Consider the following 25235-nt stretch of genomic DNA (forward strand, 5'->3'; position numbering starts at 1 on the left):
TTTGAAACTTTAACAAAATTTATATACTACATTAAACTAAAAAAAGTCTGTGAGAATTGTGAGGCATTCCGGACCCGGAGTAGTAATGACAGAGATGCTATTCTCCCTGTTATAAGTCAGTGTACCATCAAAATGACTTTAAAGCTGTTACTTTAAGGTCAAACTGTTACACCATGTTGCATTACTTACACTATTCTATGCACTACTAAATAAATCCACTTTAGAATAAAGAACAACAGGATTGAATTACAACAACATAATACCAATAACAATACAACCCACTGTCATGTCCAACATGAACATTTTCCCAACTATCACATCAATAGTGTCTTACATCAGGGTTTGGCTATGAAGGCCTGCGAGAATGAAAGTGGGCGAGAATGAAACATGCTTCACTGTTTCCCTGCTGGGTTTAGTGAATTCTCTTTGAAGCTCTGCACACTACTGACAACCGACAGAATCAAAACACTGCACAGAACACAGATGTAAAGATGACTAGTATAGGGTTTTACAATGCATGCCTATTATGGTATCTATGGAGAGTAATGAGAAGGCAGTATCTGAAAGGCCAGTATTAGCCTCTCATGTCAAAGCCATACTCTGTACTAGTGGAGCATCATCGTATTACTTCTGACTTGTTTGTGTTAAGGGTAGGTGATATGAAAAACATGTCACAATACTCAGGGCTTTTTGAGAAGAGAATAAAGGTCCTACAATAGCTACATATGCTGTAGCAAAACTGAACAAATGGTTCAGTGTTTAATAAAAACATGGCCTTTTATTTGTGATATAGAAAATGCCTAGAGGGAGCTTGGAAATTCAAACATATCAGCAGAATCTCACAAATGCATGCCACAAATTAAAAAATGCATTCTGAAATAGTTTATTTTGTTCTGAATAAAAATATAACAATACAGTAAATACAGTGAATGCTGCATGTACTGCTTTGGACTGAAAATCCCAAATAACTGCTTTCCTTGAATATGACATTACAGCCCCAGGCCACACAACTTTAGGGCATTTTGTATTTTGTGTGATCTTTAATGTTCTTACGATTGACATACACAAATATTACAATTCCTACAATTAACTGGATGGACTAGAAGTTGGGGAGATGGCTTGCACGTTCAATATTGCACATACATGGAATTATTCTACTAAAATGGCACGGTGTGATGAAGACACTACAAATTCTTATTTCTCTAACCGGCGTGCAGTGTCTGCTCTTTTATATCAACTATGAGCATGCTGTTACTGCTAATGCTGCTCTTCTTATCTGTTAACTGTCACCCTATTTTTTTTTACCCAAAGTAAACGTAGCACTGTTCCTACATAGTCTACGCTACAGTCATGATCTTGCTCTCATTCTCAAGTGTTTTGCCATTGTATGAATCACCAACACAGACTGGCAGAGGCCATAATGGAGAGGTTTATTTCCGCCTGACTCACTGATCTCTAAACTGATCTCTGACTCTTGCTGCGTTATTAAGACCACATGTTTTGGATTACAATGTATCTGTGGATAGCAGCAAAGCCTGCAATGTATGAACCCACAGATTTACTAGTATTTTCTCATTCTGTGTTCATGTTGCAAATGAGCCGATCATAACTCCAGTAATTAATGGGTCACAAAAAGATTCAAATTCAGAGATTTCAAACTTTCTAGTGGTATATTGCATCACCGTATTGTAGCAGAACAGTGATGTAAATTAGGTTAAATCAGAAGCATCAATGCATGGCCAGGACATTTTCAGGATACTTTTTTTTTTTTTTATCAGTTGCCACTCACGAGAAATGTTACTCAAGTTAACCCCTTAAAATCCTAGGCTTATTACATATTAAAAACTGTGTAATAAAACTTTTGGCCTGCCGGGGGGGCCCTGGCCATTTAAGGGGTTGACGTTACAATGTGGCAGTTAAAGTGTCAGTTCTCATTGGTGAGTATGGTTTAATTCCATAACTATTTCTCACCCAGTGTAATAAACTTGAACACATGATGAAAGACTCTTTGGTAAGTTTATGTTTCCTTTTAATGACAAACCCAGCTATTTCTACACACGTTTCTAGTCCAGCCACAGCAAGCAACAAGTTTTCATACCTCTACACAACACTTTCATAAATACTGCATACTATGCCACAAAGTTTATTAGAAAAACTGTGGATTATAAAAATCTATATTATGTTTGTGTTTATGAGTAGAACAGAAGAAATGTCATTATTATTTGAACTTGATGAAAAGTCATGGCATATATATATATATATATATATATATATATATATATATATATATATATATATATATATATATATATGTATGTGTGTGTGTGTGTGTGTGTGTGTGTGTGCATGTATGTATAGTATCTTTTGATAGTATAGAATCTTTTTTTTACATATTGTATCAACAGGCATGTATATATAAACATATAACTTAAATCATAGTCCACTAGTAGATCCATGTGCAAATGCATGGTGCTCATTCTGAATATTTATATGCATAAATCTACAGTCAGTTTCAGAAATTATGAACTACATGTTTTGGATGTAGCCTAGGACTGAAAAAAGATTTCAAAGCGCACAGGCAGAATCTTGTTTGTCTGCTTACCACACCGCACAGAAAATCCTGCATAGGAAAATGTGCAGGGAAATGAAAGGTAAAATGTTTCCAGTGTTTTTGTTTTCTTGATGAAAGGAAAATATTTTCAGTTTTTCTAGTTTCACCAAATTAACCAAATGCAGAGAACCTGCACTCAATTACTGAGTTTCAATTGTGAACAGCTTTGTTTCAGCTCCTTGTCTGTATTAGTAAGGCTGTTTAGCGTTTATGATTGGAGCCAGCAGCTACCAATTACTGATTGCTTCATGTCTAATACTGGTCAGCGTGAACAGGAGCCAACTGCATGAATGTGCTTGCATAAAATGAATGTGAAGCCCAAAAAATCCCTAGTCCTCTCTCGTCCATGAGACTCTTTGCTCCTTACAGAGGGACTCTGCAGGGCTGGTGTCGCCGAGGCCCCCTCCTTTCATGTGCCTCGGCCAGTGTTTATTTTTGCTTTTTACAGACTGAAAGTGCAGCAGAAGTGTGTATACACATAGTGACAAGTAGGGGAGAGATCAAATGAGCTAAAGCAGCCCCAACAGCGACGGCCTTCACAGCTGCGGTATTCACTCAGATGGCAGCAGGGGGGATAAGGGCCAGAATTTCAGAACTGCTTATGGTATTACGCTGTCATAACAAACAATATTCATATTATAAAAGTGTGATTAAGAGCTACCTTTCTTTTTTTTTACATGGAAGTCATATTCCCTGGCAGAGAAAAAGAGGAAGCGACTAAGGAAAGGAATCGCAATGCCATCTTTGGAGCCATTCCTGCTCTGTATTAGCTCAACATGACAATTGCTAGATGATATCTAGCAGGGGTGCAGGGTTCAAGTCAACATGAATGTGTACTATAGAAGATGGACCTTTCCAGAAATTGTGATGAAATTACCAATTCGCAGATTACCAATTATAAGCAATAAAACATGTTAAAATACTGAAAACTGCTGTTGGAATGTAACTTTGCATCTCCAAAATGGTAACGACAGAAGAAGGAAAAACTTTCTTAACCATGTTTGGATGTTAATGGCCTAATAAATGGTGTAATCAATTCTGTACAAAAAAATATATGATGTCTTCCATCACTTTTACTCCAACTACTCCCTCTGCTATAAGCCTGCTGAAGTACCTTTGCTACGCTAAGGCCTGCACAGCAAAGAAATTCACAGTTCATGCAAGTAGTTCCAGATTTCTTGGTTTGCAGTACAAAGGTTCTAGCCATTTAGCTAATTGACAATAGCCTAGCTAAGGATAAGCGCGTTTCTCTAGAAAAATCTGCTACTTGTTGTCCCCTTTAACCTTGTGCTAAGAGTAATCACGTGTGTAACATTTCCGAGAAGGTGACATGAGGTCAGTGGGGGCATGTTAAAACAAGTACTGAAATGAAGAGGAGAGGCTAGGAAGAAAAAAAAGAGGAATATGAATTTAATGACAGACGCCAAGAGCTATTGATCTATTGATTATACCTAATCTTTTGTTGGGGCAGTAGTGGGAGGTTACGGAACCAGTCTTGCGACCAGAAGGTCACCAGTCAAATACCCTCAGCTGACAGTACGAGCAAGGCACCCAACACCAACTGCCCCCCAGGTGCCCCCTGCTCTGGGCAAGCATGCTCAATTCCCCCTAGTGTGTGTCTTCACTGGTCTGTGTGTGGTGTTTCACTGTATGGATGAGTTAGATTGCAGAGATGAAATTTCCCCATTGTGGGACTAATAAGGGTCACTTAATCTACTTTATTGATATAGCTGGCATTGTGGCAAAATTAGTCCCATTTTTAGTGCTGTAATGTCAGTATGGCATGTATGATGAGGAAACTCTAGTAGCTACTGATGCTACAATGTTAACTTATGTTAGCAATGATATATCAGATACAGCCAAGAAGGTTAGCCTATCAAACAGCTGTTTATTTCTAAAAACTTTTTTTTTGTAAAATATTAATAGCACACTCCAAATTTAAGTATTTTAACAGACACTGGAATGCTCTGTAAAGCTTATCCAAGCTCATAACAGCAACAACAAAACAATGCATTTGCAGGCAGATGCAGGGACATGGATTGTATTTCACCAGTTCTTCATCTGCCAGTCAGCCTTCATAGAAAGCTGAGGGGATCTCCAAATAGCACAACGCCCTTACTCTCACTGTACATGTCTAAATACAGTTGCGCTGGCTTGGCAGGAGGCTGTCCTCACAGACACTGCCCAGAGATCCATTCACAAACACAGTCCTTTCGCTGACAGGCTCTGTGGGAAACGTGTTACCTTCAAACACCCCATACTCCATCTGTATTATCAGGAGAAACGAATTCCGAGATTAAGAGGCTGTGCTGTGAAGCCTGACACCTGTGTTCCTACTCATTTATCATTGTAATTAAAGCTGAGTCATAATAACTTACGCCATTTTATTGCAACTCCTTCTTCTTTTAGGAGCACTTAAAAGCAGCTTTAGGGTAGAACTTTTAAATTTCATTGGAATTGAGTCCAACTCTTACCAATGCTGCTAGATCTGTAACCTGGATCATTGCTATAAAGAGCCCCCATCACTACTGCAATTGAGCCTAAATTGCCAACAGTTGCGGCCTTTTTGAAGGCGCGGTTGTTTTCTCCCTCTGATAGCATAATGTGGACTGACCTTTGACACCTGCCATTACCCTCGGTTCATACCGTTGAAGCGCAGAGCGGAGAAGGGGGGAGGTGTGAGGGTCACCTCTCCATCATCAACAATTATCTGCAGTGGGTTCTGCCCGCCATGCCTCTGGAACCATGCGGAATGTGAGAAGGCTGGACGCGGACCAGGCCGAAACAAGTACAATACTGGCCTGGATTCAGATCCACTTCAGAGTTGAGGTGGAGAGGTTTCGAGGCATTTCTCTGATCACAGCCCCAAGTCACTGAAGTACTTTCAGACAAGAGTTTTCTGGACAAACAAGACTGTGCAAAAGTCTTAGCCAACTACACAAGCTGTTTAAAACTGACAAACTGTATTTTGGCTTGGAAACATTTGAATAAATGCAAACAAACATTAATACAGTAAAAAAAATGAACAGAGACACAGAAAAAAACGACTCAAGGCTTCATTCAATGTTCAGGAAAAATCATAAAAACTATTTTTTTCACAATATTTGATGGACTAATGACCAACATGTCAGGATGGATATAACCTGGTGTTTTTCTGCAGTTCAGATTACATTAGATGAAAGCACAGAAGAGGTGTGTTACTGACTTGAGAGATTAGAGCAAGGCAAAATCTTTTCACAAATTTTAAGCTAAGTAGTTAATCAGCATTATACCAACTACTGTTTTGTGCTAATTCCTGAAGATTTGTAAGAGTCTTGAGATAAGAGTCTTGCTCACCATGTGTGATGTATACAGCAGAGGGATTTAATAGCTCTAGGTTGCTCAGTGTTACAGTCTGCTGTGTACGTCTGTATCCCTAACAGTTCAGGCCAAATAGTCATCTGCAACACCAGAATCCTCAGCCATGACAATATGGATGGGAGTTATACAGCTGTGTCCAACAGCAGGTCCATGAGAAGGGAACCAGGATCATGCAGTACTCTGTTCTCATGCTGGTCACGTCTGCCAACCCAAAGTTACTGTAAAAGCCAATAATACTGCTGCAGTTGATTCTGTGGAATCAAACAATAGAGAGCCTACAACCACAAACATCCCTGCACTAATCTTCTCCCCCAACATGCCTCGTTATTTATACAGAACAGAAATGCCTCACTCCTTTTTGTGTGACTTATTGCATCCCATTGTGCCAGTTTCTTTTTTGTTTCCCCCCCAAACGTATGTTCACAAGCTACTATATCTTTTTTAATAATGATCATAGCATTTGCATCTGCAAACTGGTGAGTTTTCAACTGTGGAGTCCATCAAGCATATCAGTACACTGATAAATACAAACTACTCCCAAATCCCTATGAGCAGTCCTAGTGAGACCTGTGGCTCGCATACAACACAAGCGCTACTCAAACAGAACATAAGATAAGAAAATTATCCATATGTTACTCATAGGGAGGAACATATAACTCATACCCTTCCTCTCTCTCTCTCTCTCTCTCTCTCTCTCGCCTTTTATGAACACACACACACATATGCACATGCATGCGCACTTATTCTGGCTTTCCCCTCCTCCTCCTCCTCCTCCTGCTCCTCCGCCAGCTCTTCATACGTTTTCCCACAGGCAGGGTTACATTTTTGCTCATTATTTATCTGCCTCTCTTTCCTTAGCGACGTTGCTGTTTGCCCTGAGAGCCTTTGGTCACTGCCTTTTAATCTTCAAAAGTGATGTTTTGATTTGCAGTTGTGGAAAAGCTGAAGGAGCTGAACCCGTAGATAAGGTAAAACATCATCCCACAAAAACCTCTGGCCCGAGTGTGGGCTCAGGCGGAGGAAGGCAAGTACTCAGAACGGAACATCTGCACGAGGCGGCCGCATTGGGATGCAGCTCCATAGCAGCACACACAAGAGGGGACAGCAGTTCCTGTCCCATAGAGTGGCTTTCATGCATGAGAAAAATATGTGTCAGATGGTGCTGGGTCTGATCTATGAGGGAAGACAGCTCGGACTCTCAGAGGAGATTAATGTGAACAAACTCCAAGTCATTGTCTATGAGTGTTGCACAAATAAAAAGCTGTCAGGGATTTTTGCTGACTCCTCTTACAAAACCAGTTTATAAAAGGTTCTTGTCTTCACTGTACAGTTTTAAACTAATAAAATAATTTTATCTTATTTTTATTTTATGATATTTCTATGGCTCCAGCACCCCCCGCGACCCTGACGGAGAAGCGGCTTAGAAAATGGATGGATGGATGGATATTTCTATATCATATATCATTTATTAACTCTTAATTGGCCAGGGCCCACTGGCAGGCCTAAAGGTTTATTATACACTTCCGTAAAATAAACTGTACTGTACCGTACTGTAACTATGAATCATTGTGCTTTTGTTGAGCGTTTCATAGCTACATCGGAAGCGGATCTTCTCACAACAGATGCTGCCACCACTATGTTTTTATAGTAGTCCAGAATGGACAATGGCACCAGTTGGAAAACATAAAAAGAAGGAGAATCAGTGGTTGCTAACTAGTGCTGGCTAACTGTTTTGTGTTATGAGAAGTTTGCAAACCAAAATGTTGACAAATAGCGGATTACACTAAGCAAAAGAAAAAGCAGCGAGTCCTTATCGTCAAAGAAGCGTAAACATGAAGAAGCAAATCCAGACATGTGACTCTAGATGACACTTAATTTTGAACACTGTTCCTTTAACTGGTACAGGACCTTTGCATTATGTGGAGGCTCTTTAAACTTTAAAAAGCTTCTTCATGCTCACACATTATCAAACACTACAGCCACCCTGAGGGGTTCTTTAGGGAATTACAAAGGATTCTTTTATGACATTACTCCAAAGAACCCTTTTGGAACTTCTGTTTTTAAGGTTATAGATAAAATGGCCTGAGAATGACAGCTCAGACATATGTTTAAGAGCTCGATGTTTACAGAGGTGAAGATTTACGCTACACCACTTCACACCACTCGGAAATTGAGTTCATCGTTGGAATCTGCCTTCATGAGTGCAGTAATGACTTTGCAGTGATGTGAAACAGTGCTGAAAGCTGTTTTTGTGTCCAAACAGTTTTCAAACTCATCAAACTCTCCACGTTCAGCTGGATAACAGAAAGACTTAGAAGCTAATTTGTTTTGACGCTACAGTATCTGCTGATATGCCTAAAAGGACTTTTCTAGTGAATAGCAAGCTGTGTTGTTGCAGGCTGCTGATGCACTGCAACATTGTTGAATAGTTGCCCAGTTTTTATTTGAATTAGCCATCCAGTCTCAGTACCAAGATTTAGATAAGAAATACCATATCATATGACACACTGAACACTGAAGAGCATAGAACCAAAGCAATACAACTATGCATTTTAATGAGCCACTTTAAAATAAAGATGCATGATGTAGCATGTTATATATAGAGATGATAATCTTAGCTGATGTCAATCTTCACCAGAAATGAAAGTCTAAAGGCTACACACTTTAGTTTGGAAAGTCTTTTCAAGTTCAAGTCCTGTCCCGTTCTTTGCCCAAAACAATATCCTTTGTTTATTTTCACTTTAGAATAATAAATTTAACACCAAGGCATTTCAGAATGGGGTCAGGTTTCTGTGCCACTGAAAATTAAAACATCTAGGTTAGTAAAGCTAATGATAACAAAGATGAATATCACCTGAATGACACTTTGAGGCTTTATTTTTGATACCTGGGGTAAGACCAGGAATAAAAATGAGAACCATTAAAGAAATGAATATACTCCAGGGCACCAGGAAAGACAAACATATTTCAGGAAATTCTTAATCTATTCGACACACATTCTGGTTGGGCCTTGAGTGAAATGTTGTGAATGGAAAGATAAGAGTGAAAAGCTCAGCACACCTAAAAAAGTACAAAAATGTTACGGCAATTAAATCTAAATAAATTCTGAACGGAGCAAAGACTAGAGGGTGAATAACTAAAGTGATGCAGGAAATTTAGCAGTATAAATGCCTGATGCTGCTGGTGCAAAGGAAACGGGAAATGTGAAAAGGGAGTGAAAGGGAAATGGATCCTTTCTTCCAGAGCAGGGTGTTGTGCCTAGGTGCTTTCTCTGCCCTTTATCAGCAACAAGACCCAAAACCAGCCCAATGACTTCAATGACTTATGGTTTCTGGAAGGTGATTAAAAAGGAGTGACCTGTCGAGTGGGCTGACACACTTTTAACAAATGTTCCCCTTCACTTTCTGAAAAATCGAGAAGGCGAGCGACCCTGGCTTAAATTTTCACATATATTTCGATAGGGCTTGACAGAGTTGTGATGTATTTTCTTACATATTCCCCTGACAAGCTAAGTAGAGTGTTCTGGTCTGCTTTCACCTTATGTGTGGATTGAATTTGAGACATGGACACAATTCACTGGTGCGGTGATGAATGCGCCACTATTCTGGTTCCTTTAAAAACAGGAAGGAAGAGCTTTCAGTCTGCCGAGCATCGGCTAGCTCTGGCTCGATCGTTTTGTTGGTTTTGGCCGGCACCATCAGCGAAAACAAACTTTGATACAAAGGAAGTCACCCCTAAAATAGCTTGGTTCTGCCTTGGCTTTTTAGGCATTCTGTGTGGCCTTCAGATAGTCAAGAAGACAGTCAAGAAGGAGAAGCGGGAGACTGCCTTTGTCGAGTTTTAGGATTAACCTCTCTTTACGCTAGCTGCCATCGGGCTGTGTCTAGGGAGCAGCAGAACAATGTGGATTTTCATACAGCCAGGGTTTAAATGTGTGATTTTAAATCAAGAGCACAGTTTGGCAAGAGGCGCTTTCTTTGGAAACTCAAGCTTGTAAAAAGTTTTCTCTGAACACAGAGTGTGAAGATCTATCATTTAAGCTCCACTGAGGACTTCCACATGTCTTCATGGCAGAAGCTTTCACTCTGCCTGAAAGGGAGCTAGCGCCAAGCTCCAGTGTCCCACTGAATTCCTTTAGCTTGAGAACAAACTTTGATTGGACATGCTCGCTTCAAGCTTTAAACAGGATTAGATATCCTAACACCTATTTTAAGAACAACCCAATTTTTCAAGGTCAACAAAGGTGTCCCTTCACCACAGTTCTGAAACTCCAAAAGGCAGAGGGAGGAGCCTTTCAGGAAGGTTCATAAGTGGCTTGTTTCCTGTACCGAATGATAAAAGATCATTTAATCCACTGCAGTCTGTCTCAGGCCAAGCCCTTCTTCTCTGGTAATCCTTGGACAAACAGAAGCCACCTTTGACTGGACCAGAATGTTATCAGGGTTTTCTCTTCTCCCAGCACAACAGAATTCCAGAGAGGGAATGATGCGCCCAGTTGAGTCGTTCTGACTCGACCCCACGCAAACCCCTTCTGCACGTCCAATAACAGACAGGCCACTATCTGCTGTCTTTCATCAGCCCAGGGATGGAGAGGTATTAGGACCACCTCGGCCATGCAGCAGCAGTCAGGACGTACATGATTAAGATAGATAGACTTGGCTGGGACACTTAATCTTCCGTGATTAAGTATGTTGACTGAAATATGTTAACTGCATCCTCATGTTCCACTCGCACAATTAGGCTGAATTAGCAGAGAGGGGTTTAGCTTGCTCTAATGCAGCCTATAGTTGTGCAATTGCCCTCATGAAACGATTACTTGGAGAAATGTTAGTTTACTTTGTCTTTGCTGGAACAAAGATGTGCAATTGAGCATATGACCTAATATCACTCTTATTGCCTGCTAATGTTTAACAAAGACTTAGCATAATTTTATTGGCCTCCATGAGGAAAGTGCTTTATTATTTTTAAAGAAAATAAAGCTTTCACTTGGACAAGCACTCGCGTCAAAAGATCTTCTTTTGCTTTCAGATGCCAGCGATAACAAAAGGAAAAAAAGTGTAATTTTAAATTGTTAATATTATTTATTATAATTGCCATATTATTAGAGAAAGAGCATCCATCAGCTTGGCATAGAAACAAATGAGAATGCCAGAAGCATACAAGTGAAGCTATTGATATAAAATGTCATTTGCATGTAAATGTGCATGCAGGTATTGTACTATGCATGTAACAGTACTGTGCAAAAATCAGAGACCCTTCATTAATTTCATTTCCAGTCAGAGTTAAGTATAAGGAGATATTTCTGTGGAGGATTATATGCAAGGTAAAAAGAAGGAAAAAGTGAAAGTGAAAAAACAAGAGTTTCTAGAACTGGAGTTCAAAAACTATAAAAAGGTATAGAGAAAATGAGATGCCTAACAACTGTGTAAGACCTGGTAGACCAACAAAACCACCACCATCAGATAAACAGTACTTAAAGATTTGAGAGCAAATCAAGCTCTACTGTTGCTTCAGATCTGAAACAATCCAGCGCTGGTTCTGTCCACACTTTCATTGTGAGAAGACAACTTAGCTCTATGAGTCTGAAAGGATGATGTCAAGAAGCTCTTACTGGGAATAGGAATTGAAGAAAAAGAAAAAAATGTCCAAATCAGAGAAGCTGCTGGTGTCTTCAGACCAATGGACTGACCACAACTTCACTGAATGTGTTAGGGATTACTTGAATTGTCAGAAGCAGAAAATGCAAGCAACTTCTAAGATTCGACTTTGGAGGTGTGGAAAAGTATTCCTGCAGTTTTCTTTGGAAAACTGAAAACAAGCCTCCTGAAACAAATGGAAGTTGGAATAAAAATGAAATTGTGGCCATGCCAAATATTGAAAAAAAAAATCTTTGTTGTTGAAGCTTCTGTTAGTTCTCTGTTAAATATACATTTCTCACTTTTCTCCTTAATAATTTGCACTTAATGCTCATTTGGACTGGAAATTATATAAACAAATCATGGTCTCTGATTTTTCCACAGCAGCAATCAGTAAGTAATTAATTGTGTAACTACATAATTACATTTCATTAGCAGTGCAAAACAGCAACAGTAACCCCTGACTTCTAAGGCTTAATGTTAAGGTTAAGTGTGAGTATAGCAGCGGCTGTGTTTAGCTACAGTAATGCACAGTTCAGTCACCCTTACAGACAGTAGTAGAAGTGCGTGTATTTTAAGCTAGAGACGTATGAAATGAAAAATGTTAAAGGTGTTCTCTATGTTTTTAGTGAGAGTAGGAGGTATTATAGCATTAACCATGTTGGCAAAAGCTCTCACACTCCCACATGTGAAGAAAAGCCTCTCATTAGTCCAGAATCCAGCCTGTAGATGCTGTTATGCATGATAAGGACTAATGGAATGGGTTGAATCTACCTACAGATGTGCCTCAAATTTGACTTTTTCACCTCAGAGACAACCAAAAATGAAATGAGGCACAATGTCTTCTAAAAGTAATAGATTTTACGGTTCTGTATAGCATGAGCAATTTGAATGATAAATCATGAACGTTTGCTATAACAGAAAGATGAAGATCAATATATACTTAGGAATAATGAAATAGTAAGAGTAGCATAAGATAATTTTACTCAAAAACAGCTTCATCATTAAAATATGAAAGTAAAATGGTAGGAAGTGGAAATAAAAATGGAATTATAATCATCACTGTACTTACGACTCATGACTTCTGCAAGTTCATAAGTTCAATTCATTAAACTTTGAACAAGAAGATTTGAAACGTACCTATGCTATAAAATAATTTACTGCTTCAGTCCACAGAGAATGTGCTTCAGTATGGGACCAATCTATCAAAGCCTCTACTACACCTACTATACTTCAGTGTTTATACATGGTTTTTAATATGTATACAGAATACAAGCACAAGCCCTAAACTTTAAAAGGGGTGTTAAACATGCCGTCAGCACAGTGTAGTTAACATATTCACTATGTCAGGGGCAATTAATTGTATTATTCACAAACAATCCATCATGAACTATGTACACTGCATGCCAAATAAACCAATACATTTGGGCAATTAATCACTGGTTATCTGGCATTTTCTTTTACTGGTGCCAATAAACCATGAATTGACTTTTAAAGCCAAAAGTGTGTTAACCTAACGCATGTAACATTCACTATCAAAGAACTTGACTAAAACAATTATATCATCAAATAAAACAAATTATGATATTCTTTATTGTTAATCACATGTATTACAACGTTATTACATAAATCTCTAAATTGGTCTACTGATGCATAACACACATTTACAAGAAAAGGAATAAAATCTTGTTCTGCATAAACTAACATCAAGCTACTTACTGTTAGGTGAGAGTAATAACATTTTGGATATATAATGTTATATGTGTGTATATATGTTACAATGTTATATATTTTTGCTTCTGCTCATGTTTGATGTAAATTATGCAATAAATCTTCCAGCAAATGTTCAATTTGATTAATGTGTGCATAGTTTCATCTTGACTCTCATAAAGCAGTGTCACGATGAAGGAAGTGAAAGTTTAAAGAGGAGGCCACAGTCTCCCGGGACTCTCCTTCACTTCCTGTCATTAAAGAGACAGTGTAAGAAAAGCTTGCAGGGTGACTGACTGACCAGCACCCGCGCGACGTGTGGAGTCCACCTGGACATCTGCGAAAGCAGGCACTGGTGAAGCGAGACGCCCCTGCCAGGCGGTCACGCAGTCCGGTGCGAGCCACAGGGAACGGATGCAAGCTCAGTACCACATGTACAAATCACCAGCTTGACAGTTAAGTCACAACTGTAATGCTGTTAAAAGAGAAGAAGCTTTCCAATAAAGCACTTGTCCCAGCATGGAAAACATTGCCAAAGGCTTACGGTCACAATTTGTTCTCTGACAGTGCTGCTTCGCAAGCTGTAACCAAAAATATCGAGCGCATAATTTAATATCTTCCTGTCAACACTGGCAAGATCAGAACCAAGTGGAAAAAAGCTGCTATATCCCACAGTCATATAAACAGAGAAGGATAGAGACAGTCAAAAATGTAAGCAACAATAACTTACATGACTGCTGGAATAAATTACACACGTTCGCGTAATAGACTCTTAAAAATAAATGCATCTTGTTATGGTCACCTTGTTGAAAAAAATCTTTAATTTGTGTAGAACCTCCACATTGTGGGAAGGTTCTTTAAACTTTAAATATGGTTCTTCACACACACATACATCTCAATGACAAAAATGGCTCTTCAAGAAACCATCCATTGAACGATTCTCTAGGGAACCAACAGTGGTTCTTGGTATCACTACAGCGAACCCTTTTTAACACTTTTATTGTCAAGAGTGGACTTTCCCAGGAGAGTTTTGTGAATTCTAAGTCTAAGCTCCATCATAATTTGCTTTCATTTTGTCCAGCAGTTGCACATACATTTGCATGCAAGCAACATTATAATGAGCTGACCCCAAGATTAGACCAAAACAGCCTTACCTTCTGTAACCACTGTGTGTAGTTCTCCATGATGTGCTCCAGCTGCTGGATCTTCTGGCTAGGGATGTCAGGCTCAGGTGGAGGGGCATCTCTCTGCAATGCATTGGCATTGTACTGGGGGGCTGCTTTTGTCTCCCGGCATGATGTCCCACCATTTCCATCGCCTTCTGGAAGGATGAAAGTGTAGGTGCACTGGCCGTGCTGGAGCCGGTGGTACCTGCGGCTGCTGGAGCTGCCGCCTGTGCCATTGGCCTTCCCTGAGGAGCCCCGTGACCCTTCATCTGTTTCTCGCTTCTGCTCACAACCGGCCACCACCAAAAGAGCTGCCAAACACACAGCACGGTAGGCAAGCCTCCACCAGAGCATTGCAGTCAGTAGTCAGTGAAACAGGTCAATGAGGCAGGTCAGTGATGCAGAGCTTGTCAACCAAGGTCTCTTTGAGGGCTTCTTTGGTCAAAACGTCTTCTTTGGGTAGTCTTGAATCATATGATATTAGAAGCTTTTGGGAGAGTCCAGTGACTCAGGGCTTATGGGACGTCCAGGTCAGTGATGCAGAACTTGCCAAACAGGATCTAATTGCAGGATTCTTTGGTCAAAGCTTTTTGGTCTTCTTGGGTAGTCCTGAATCTGGTGATATTAGAAGTTTCTGAGAGAGTCCATTGGTCTGGGGATGGATATGTCCATATAGGACATCCTTGAGTAAAAAATTGTGTAGAACATTGCTGGTCCAGTCCTACACCTCACACTCCTGAGGTGTATTTCGGCCATCCAGTTTGTCTCCTTGAAGAAACAAGTGACCTCTTGAAGAGCTCTGTGCACGTGTTGCACATTGACAGCTTTTATATGGACACAGCTGTGCAGCTGTGGGTCTATAACAAGGCTTCCATGAAGGTGCAGCATACAGAGAAAGTGAAAACTGTGTCGTCAGACCTCCTCTGGTGCTCCCTCGCCCTTTTTCTGTCTCTCTTTCTCTCGGTACCGCCTCTGTTCTGTCTGTGGCCAAAGCGACTGCGTAAGATTCTTTGCTGTAGGCTTCTAGCACGCAATGTGCCTGCCCCTCAGAGTGACTGGGGAGGAATGTGTGTGCGTGTGTGAGTGCGAGAAAGAAAGGGAGAGTGAGGCAGTGAGGGACCCCAGCGCAGAGGATGTTCTCAGAGTGTAAGGATCGTTTTACAGGCTCTCTGACCCTGGGCTTGTGTGGTAGCCCTGCCTCCTGTGCACTGGGCCATGCTGCAGTTTCCTCAAGAACGAAAGTGCATAAAACTCACATGGATACGCAAATGCATTCCGCACAACATGCCACACGCTTGATTAATTTTACATTTAGAGTGGTACCATTTGTCACCAAATTTGTCATTTTGCATTAGTTCTTATGTTCCATGTAATTCTATATGCACAGAAACTTAAAGAAAAACATTTCAAGCAATTAATCTATCTGACTTCATTTTCACCCCTTGAAATTGTGAGAAAATATGAGACACCACATGGAATGTGACACTGTGAAAATCTGCTCCTGTCGAGAAAACCAATCAGATTTTTTCTTACTCTGCTATTTTTAGGAAAGCAACAGTGAAACGCAGCACTGGCCTGATGGAGGGACTGCATCATGAGAGGAGACAGCAAAAGGCCAGGCTTTTCTAAGAGTGGTACTGTGGTTTCTCTCATAACGGGATTTGTTTGGGGAGTTGTGGTCCTACATCAGTGCAGAAGAGCTGGAAACAGTAATAGTCAGGATACCTTGGTGAAAGATGAGGGGTCGGAGGTCAAGTTCCAATTAAGGCTTCCTGCCTTCACACCCCTCCTCCCCCTTCTCCTTAAGAATCCGCCCAGTAGATAAAGGCCGGGACGCCTCTCGGTGATGTGCCGTCTGCTGCGAGGAGACGTTGTGCATTAATTCACACCGCCCTCCTCACACTCTCTGACTTGAGGCCCAAGATAACGGGCCCAGAATATCCCTGGACCAGCCTTGGGCTAAAAGCATGTGTAAACATTTCCCTGAAATCTGGTGCCTGACGCCGTGCCCCTGTGGCCAATCTACAGACTTCTGTCCCGCCGCGGTATCTGTAATAAAATACCAATTTGGGAACTGTTACATAAGCTGTGCAAAAATGGCCAAATCCCACATGTTATGACACTTTGTCACTAATGCTGTAAAGCCTCAAAGGATTTCATGCTTGTTTGTTATGTACCTAGGGTAGCATTAAAAGACTAAACATTCAGTGTATAATATGATTTTATTGTCTCTCATATATCAGTTTTAACTTGAAGCTTGTTTTGACATCCAAGAGAAAACTCCTGTACTTTATAGTCTTTTGGTTAACTGCTTTTAGCAGGCCTCCTAGTGGCCATTCCACCAGTGGAATGGAAATTCACGCAATGAATGCTTATATTAATATAATCAAGTCAATTAGTTTAATGCAAAATATAATTAGAATTGAATTAAACTATTTTTTAAAAGCCTGAATTTATCATAAACATTTAAATTCAAGGCTGTGAACTGAGGGCTGAAATTGGGTTGTATGGCTACTGTTAAAAGGGGTTCAGGCATCGTAGTCTGATAAGCAGCAGAGGTGTTAGGAAAATGCCCAAGCTGTCAATATTAACATCAAAATTAAACAATGTGGGACTGGAATTTTGCACAGGCATGTAAACAAGAACAAGAAAAATCTATGCTTGTGACTTAAATGTTGAGGTGCTGAAAAGCTACTTCAATATTTCCAATACTGAAACTTTTGTATTACATATTAAATTATTTCATGATTTAAATACCAACAATATCCCATTTCTCACTTTGAATATGTAGGCCATCATATAAAAATATCACAAATACCTATTTACACCAATTGCAAGATGAAAAAAACAAAGCAAATATGATTTGGAAAAGTGGAACATTTACTTCAAGTCCAATTCACTTCTTTAACCACTCTGAGAATGTGGAAAACACATGACTTTAAATTGTTGCTATGCTGAACAAAACATATTTTCTTTACCTTCTACATTTTTCTAGTCAACGTGGTGTCATATAAGCATTTGTGCCACAAGCAAGATGAGCTGAAATCCTTCCATTTCGATGCAAATTTGCTTGTACTACAACCACGACAGCAGAGCTCTGGTAACTCAGCCTAGTTTTAATTTGTCCACATAACACAGAAAATTTGGTTCACATAAAAAACTTTACATAACACTTTAGTCTGTCAGTTTCAGACTGTGAAACGTCAGTGTTGAAGACAGCATTAACTTGCATATGTTTTTTTTATCTGTAAAAATAGGTTTGAATTTTAATACATATTATAAAACATTAAAGACCCTTTTTTCTCACAACTTTTGTAAAATAATAATAATAATCAATGTAAAAAAATCTGATCTGGCATTACTTGGATTCTGTGTTATTACATTTCAACATTATATATTACTAAGTACATTTTGCAACCAGCATTTACAAGCTTCACATTAAGAAGGCCAATTTAAATGAATTACATGATTGTGTGCCCTCCTCAAAGCTTCACTGTTCTCATGCAGTGGAGACATGGGACAACATTTACTCTTAGAGCCTTTCTTAGTCAATTGCAGAGCTGAGCCAGCGCCAGTTCACCATTGAAGCATTTATATGGTTAATTAGCAGGAACTAATATGTCATTCCACCACATTCTTTGAAATTCAAAAGGCCAGTTCATCCGTGTCATAGCCAGGGCCTCTCTTAGACAAGTCTCTGAGTTTAGTTTATCAAGTCCCAAAGGAACTGTGTGCATTCCACAAACAGCTTCATTCAAACCTGTCACTCTTAAAGCACTTAACATCTTATTTGATAGCCTACCAAGCCTGCAGAGCTAATTACATTCAGTTGTATGTGGCATCTCAAGAGCTGTGACAAATGGTGAAAGTTGAATTGAAAGGATTGTTAGCAGCTTCTATGCAACAACAATTATCAAAGATTTATAGACATGACACAAAGACTCTTCATGGGTCTATAAACTGGTTAGCAGACAGTCAATGTAGCAAGCAGTGACCAGAGAAATTAGAGTATTTAGTGGAAAGAGTGTAATCGGTTTCATTTCAGTTTTGAAAAGGCCGAAGATGACATCAGGCAACTCTAATATCTACAGAGATTTATCACTAATCATGCTCTTTTACTTAAAGTCTTAAAAATAAAGTCTCTTACAAAAAGCTCTTGGCTTGGAAATACGGGAAAACCCTTTGATTGGTATACAACAGTGTTCCAATTGCACTCTGGCTTTTAGGGGCTTGTTTCTTCACATGCCCAGATTTAGTTTATTGTAATCTACACACATGCATACATACAGCCCGCCCGCCTCATTGCAAAGAGGTGTTTTGTGTTTCATTCAAAATGTACAGTACAGTTCTTTGGCAAACTTTGGTACTGTTTTTAAATTTCAGCTCTGTAAATCATTTTAATCAGTTATAATGGTGACTTGCGTGAGTATCTACAGACATGAAACTGACTTACTGATATACTGCACATACAGTTTGATAAAGGTTTGAACACCCCTGAGTTCACTGGACTTCTTTTGTTCTGTCAATTTACTAATAGAAGCTCAACATTTTAAAACAACCAAACAAACAGGACAATGCAACAGGCTACAACAGATAACCATACTCCACAACCATAACACATATAGTGGGTTATTTGCATTAAAATACAGTACAGCTCTTCACATTGCAATGACGAACACACAATGCATGCATGAACATTCAGTAGTACAAACAAGCCAACACAGAGCATTTGTTCTGAAATTAAATGGAAATGCAACAACCAAAGCTCAACAATCTGAATGATCTTTAGCCAATAACAAGCATTTATCACACCCACACAAGCATGATAAAACCTAAAACATTCTACTTTTAAGCAGATAAAACAACAGGACAGGTACTAATTAGCTCTTGCAGGAAAACTTCATATTAAGCACCTTTATTTTATGTTTAACTCTGCCTTGTTGGATTAGAACTGAAACAGAAAAAATATGGAGAGCTCTTTGGAGCTTGATTTTTGTTTTTGTGCATAATAATCATTGTGGGAGCAGCACACTTATCAGGCAGATAAGCTCCCTCTGGCTTCCCTGATATTTGCACACTGAGTACCTTATCTGGAGGTTTTATATAATTTCTTACAATTTCTTATTTCTTTACACTAACCCATCTCATGACATTGACTTGATTGGGTTACCATAGTAATAGTCAAGCAACACCTTAGCAACTGCCTGGGATACCATAGCAATGTCTTACTAACACCTTAGCAACTACTAAGGGACACCAAGGTGACGACCTATTAATCCCTCAGCAACCAGCTGGGATACATCTGAGTAATAACCTTGGATAGCATAAAAATAGCCTAGTAGCACCTTAGCAACCACCTGGGATTTTATAAATGCACATTTACAGTTAATGAGTACTGTTGATTTAAGAACTGCTCACTGAAGGTCTTTTGGAAACCAAACGTGGTTCATGTATCTTCAACCCAAAGAACAGTGTTGGCATTTTAAGAGTTTATACTTTATTTTTACATCATTACACAGATCCCAACCGCTTCGTTTCAGACAACTGACAAACACGCGAATGGTGGCTAAAAATGCAAATCATCTAATCAATGGTGGCTAAAAATGCGAACATCTATATGACACACATGCTCATTACAGATAACCCACCAGTCAAAGGGGTCTGATTTCGTTTGATTTTGCCCAGAGGAGTAATGTATATGTAATCAGAGTAGGAAGTCTTCTTTAGACAGGCTTTGGTAAAACTGTGGCACAGTGAGAGGAGAAGAGGAACGGGGCTTGCCACAGGTTGGAAACACTGGTGACATGCCCTTAACGTAAAAAAGGAAATAAAGAAAACTGAGATCACATATGACATGTTTAGTCTGCCCCCTAGCACCTTGAACTAATTCATTGTGGCAGAGAACATGACTGATTTTTTTAAAGCAGCCAGCGTGGCACATGCCTCACAGGGTGATGTCATGAAACAAAGAAAACTCAGAGAATGACACTAGTCACTATTAAGTCCTGCCATGCAGGGTTAGCTGCAGGGCCACCCCCTCAGGCAAACTCAACACCACACACTGGGGTCCGGCCGCTGTCAAAGCAACCCTCTCACTCCTCCACTGATGGCAAAGTTCAGGTCAAGTTTATAGAAAAGATACACACACACCTGCCTGTCAAACGCGCCATCCTGTCATTTTGTTCATCTTGCCCTTTTGCTCAATTAGACTCTCAATTAGGGTCTTGCTCCACTTGTCTGGTTTCAAAGGACTCCAATGTGATGCTGTCACAGAGAGAAGGGCATGTTAGATGAAAATAATCTGCAAAGAAATCCATCACTAAGGTACAAGGAAAAGGACACAGGTCAGATTCTAATTTAACCTTAAAAGTCAGTTATTGTTGACAATAACAAAAGTGTTATGCAGACTGTTGGTGTTTAAAACCAGTTTTTAAAAGCTAAAAAGCCTTTGGGGGAAAACGAATGCTGTTATTGCTATCTCAATCTGTTATTAACAAAAATAGTAAATCCCTCCAGATATCAGTGCGGTATCTAAGTTGCTTTGGCAGTAGGAGCCTACAGTTTGAGTAGCTGATGTTATTATATAATATATAATAGTACAGAATTTAATAGTAGATGTATTTTCACACTGTCAATAAAATTTTTTGTGCATACAGTTTTGTAGAAAAGAAAACCAATCAAAGAGAAAAAGGTCTGACATGCAGAAATGACTTCCATCTTGCAATATTTTCATAATTAAATAAAAGTGTTTTCATTCCAAGTTCAATTATCAGCTAAACAATTTTAATTAAAAAGCAGAATCTTTGAAATTTTAAGATATTTTTTTAGTATTATGGAGGTTTTTCTTTTTTTATCTCTCTCTTTTTTTGCATTAATGGCAGCATGCACTTGAGCTGACATGGTCTTCATAAGTTTGTGATAAAGCCTCTAATAAGTAGATCAAATCCAACTGAGTCATCTGAATAAAAGCTGCAATGCGAGGAATAAGATTGAAAAAAAAGAACCTTTTTGTACAAATGCCTGTTAGAAATTTGCTTAGTTTTGATCAGTGACCTAGAAATACTAGATTTTAATCTTAAATGTTTGTTTTTCAAGTCTAAATAAATTTTCAGTGTGGTCTCAGACTTTTGGACCCCACTTTAATGAAATTCAAATGTAAATGAAATTCATTCCACAACTCACTATAGAATTAAACATCTAATTACCTTTGAATGATAGATCAAAACAAAAGTAACAACTCTTTTTGTTGTTTAAAAACCACTAAAGATCACTTACTACTTATGATAAAACTATGAGCCAAACCTCCACAGCAATGTGTCATATCTCCATCTAAACATGTGATTACTTGAATAATATTGGATATTTTGCACCACAGAGAAAGAGACTGTTACTACAAGTTCAGCTTGTCTGGCAAAGCTGTCATGTCTGTTCACTCGGTTGAACCAAAATATCATAAGTTTGAAAAGCAGATGGTGCGGGTGTGATTATATGATGATTATTGTACACCAGGGACTTTCACAAGATGACCTGTTAAAACATTTAATGGAGACGCACTTCAAAACCTAATATATCTGCCCTTGTCCAGCATATAACTTTAATCCCCTTGTGCATGTTAGCAACTCAAGTTGGTATTTCCTCAGAACTTCTAATATAACCCAACCAAGCTAACGACCCCATCAGTCATGGGGTCTCTTTCAGAACAGATTTGCAGGGTCTGCCTGTCAGGTAGAATTAATGTTTCATAATATCTAACTGTGTTTTTAATCTGTAATCAACAGGTTCAGTTCCAAACAATGAATCTTTTAGGAAGTCAAATGTGACTCTATATGCAATCCACACAAGTGCAAAGGATCAACTTTGCTCTGTACAAGTGGTCTGCATGTATATGCATTCAGACATAGCACGTACTAAAGAATTCACTGACAAACTGACCAAAGTTTTTGTCTTATATGTGGCATAATAATCATCACAGTCAATATGCTACATATGACGCTAACATTAGCTAAGCAACATATTTGAACATCCTGTCAGCAATTTTTACTCCCCACTTGCTTGGATATGTCCTCATCCTCTTTAACCAGCTTTTTCACACCTTGGTTTTCTGCAGTTCTTACTGCTGTCTTGCTGCTGTCCATCTTCAAATAATTCACATATAAAAAAGTTGAAAACAGTAATAAACTCAGAGGACCATTGTCCACCGTTTAAGTCAGCTATAGTTTGTCTGAGTGTTCTTGTGCTATTATGCATGAGTTTATTCATTAGCTCATAGTAAGTGGCCCAAAATGCTGCTGGCCCACTGGGATCTCAGCCTGTCAGCCTGGTTATAATAGTCTTTACTGACAGGTCATAATCCATGAGTGTTGTATCTGCATCTTACATTTTTTTGGCATTAGTTAAAAATAAATGTTAATGAGTTCAGTGATTATATTTTAAACAAAAACACACTACCAACAAAATAGACACAAATATTGTTGATAAGTAAAGACACCACAATGATAATAACCTAATGACTCCAAGATCCATGTAATGCATTACATAAGAACTTGTCACCCCAAATAATGCAAAATATACTAAATTTAACCAGGGGTTACATAGCATTTTTTAGACATAAAGTAGAGTATTTGTGCATAGAAGTCACATGTTCATGATGTAAGCAGTTCCCTATTTAACAGGGTATGAGCCGAATTCAGACAGAGCTTATCAGCTTACTAAAGTTAGTTATTAATAGCTAATTATAAAACTACTGTTGAAAGATTGACAAAGTTAAAAATTGTGAGTTTACAAATTAATTGCTGACGTAGATTGTTGCTGACATGAGTGTTAGCAAATTTAACTAATTTAGTCAGACTTATAAAGACCTGTCAGATTGTCTATGTCCTTGGAGGGTCTGAGTGCACTTTCCAGAATGACAGTAATCAAGATTAATTATGATCAAGCTTTCTTATAATGAATCATTGATGACTTTGCCTCAAGATAACGTATAAAAGCTAAATTCTAAATGTAAGCTTGGCAATAAACAGCAATTGTGCATTAAAACGTACGGACATCCATTCACTGTAAAGAATGTGTAACTTATTTTCACCTAGATAATCAACAAAGCAAGTAATTTGACACACTTTTTCATATGACTATAGATGCTACAAGCAAAATAAAACTAACAGTGTATACTGAACTGGCATCACCACAGATGACTGTAAGGGGAATTAAGGGGTGTGTAGGAAAATGTAACGTTTGTTTGGTGAGGGTGGGGTATGTGGTTTAGCTTGAAATATGCGCTTTAGGTGGGGTGAGAGTGGGAAAGCCAGGTTTGCTTATGGCCCTAGGAAGGCTAGAAATAGCACTACTCCAGACAAGGTTGAGGTTATGCCTATTGTAAAAATATGTTGGATCACAGCTCTTTACTTACTTAATCTCTTTTACTCCTGCATGTGTACGTCTGCTTTAGTGTCCTCCAGGTGCTTTCCTGATGTATGGACATCCGCTGAGCTCACTGCGTGTTCAGAGCCAACACGTTTAAATTCTCAGCCCTGTTAGTGTGTGTAATCTGCCGGATCTGGACTGTTCATGGTTGCTGCTGTGCATTTGTTATCTCTCCAGACCATGGGAGGGGCTTCCCTTCACAAGAGTGTTTACAAAGGATCCAGCAACATACCTTATCTGACCCCCACCCTCAGGTCAACATATGCTTCCTTTCTTCAACAGAGCCAAAAACCTATAAACCATGAACTGGCGAGAGTGCATAGCTGTTAGTGTTTGTGTTCTGAACAGGAACATCATGCATCAGCATCTGCAGAGGCCGACTTCTCTTGGTTTATCACTTTTGCTTGGATGCTGTTCTTGGTGTATGAGGAACTCAGGTTTCTGTTTCTAGTAGGCAGAAGCATTCAACAAACTTTACCAGATGGCAGTTGTTGAATGATCTTTAAAATGACCATCAAAGTTATATAGACTGTTTAGACATAACATTATGATAACAATATTCCTTGTTTCTACACTCATTGTACAGTTTATCAGCTCCACTTACTGTATAGCTGCACTTTGTAGCTCTACAGTTACAGACTGTAGTCCATCTGTTTCTCTGATACTTTGTGAGCCCCCTTTTACCCTGTTCTTCAGTGGTCAGGACCCCCGTGGACCCTCACAGAGCAGGTACTATTTGGGGGTGGATCATGGGTGATGATGGGCTGATAAATCTCAGTATTTCTGCTGTACTCTGGTCGACTCAAAACTCACTTGAGTCGGTTGTTATCGACTTGAGTTTGGACAATTTTTTTCAAAATAGGTCGGATTTGGATTCAAAACTTGGTGCTGTGAGTGGCATCAGGCTTGGATGGAAAGTTCTTGGCCTGTATTTGGGCCGAAATTTCAGACCTCATTAAAGCTCGACCACCATCCTCTTGATTACTTTTGCTGTGTCTGAGAAGTTGTTGAGTTTATTATGACAAATATGGCATGAAATAAAAAAATCTGATGATTAACATGTAAAGTTCTTAGTACTTGTAATCAGGACATCCAGCCTAAAAGTGAGTATAAAGTGTAGAAACAGAGTCTAAATGCACAGGGAGAATGCCAACAGTAGCAGTTAGCAAACTTAGCCACGTACCTTACCAAATATGCGCCTGTTCCATGTGGCTTCGGAGTAACTCAGCCTTCCTTACTGTTCCACCACATCCTGCACCTCTACTCTTGTGCTCTTACTTATCAAATATCACTCCAATTTCACAAATTTCACTCCTACTGCAAACGTATCTG

The 25235-nt window shown here is 39.2% G+C and overlaps 1 protein-coding gene across 1 annotated transcript in view; it reads right to left on the reverse strand.

Annotated features, from left to right (window-relative positions):
- Positions 1–15610, reverse strand: part of angpt1 (angiopoietin 1) — an 82445-nt gene extending 66835 nt beyond the window's left edge. The window contains exon 1 of the mRNA XM_017703106.2: positions 14472–15610. Within this exon, the coding sequence (XP_017558595.1) occupies positions 14472–14837 (366 nt within the window). The 5' untranslated portion in view covers positions 14838–15610. The remainder of the gene's footprint in view (positions 1–14471) is intronic.
- Between the last annotated feature and the right edge of the window lie 9625 nt (positions 15611–25235).

This window comes from Pygocentrus nattereri, chromosome 27 (assembly GCF_015220715.1).
Source record: "Pygocentrus nattereri isolate fPygNat1 chromosome 27, fPygNat1.pri, whole genome shotgun sequence".
NCBI classification, from domain to species: domain Eukaryota; kingdom Metazoa; phylum Chordata; class Actinopteri; order Characiformes; family Serrasalmidae; genus Pygocentrus; species Pygocentrus nattereri.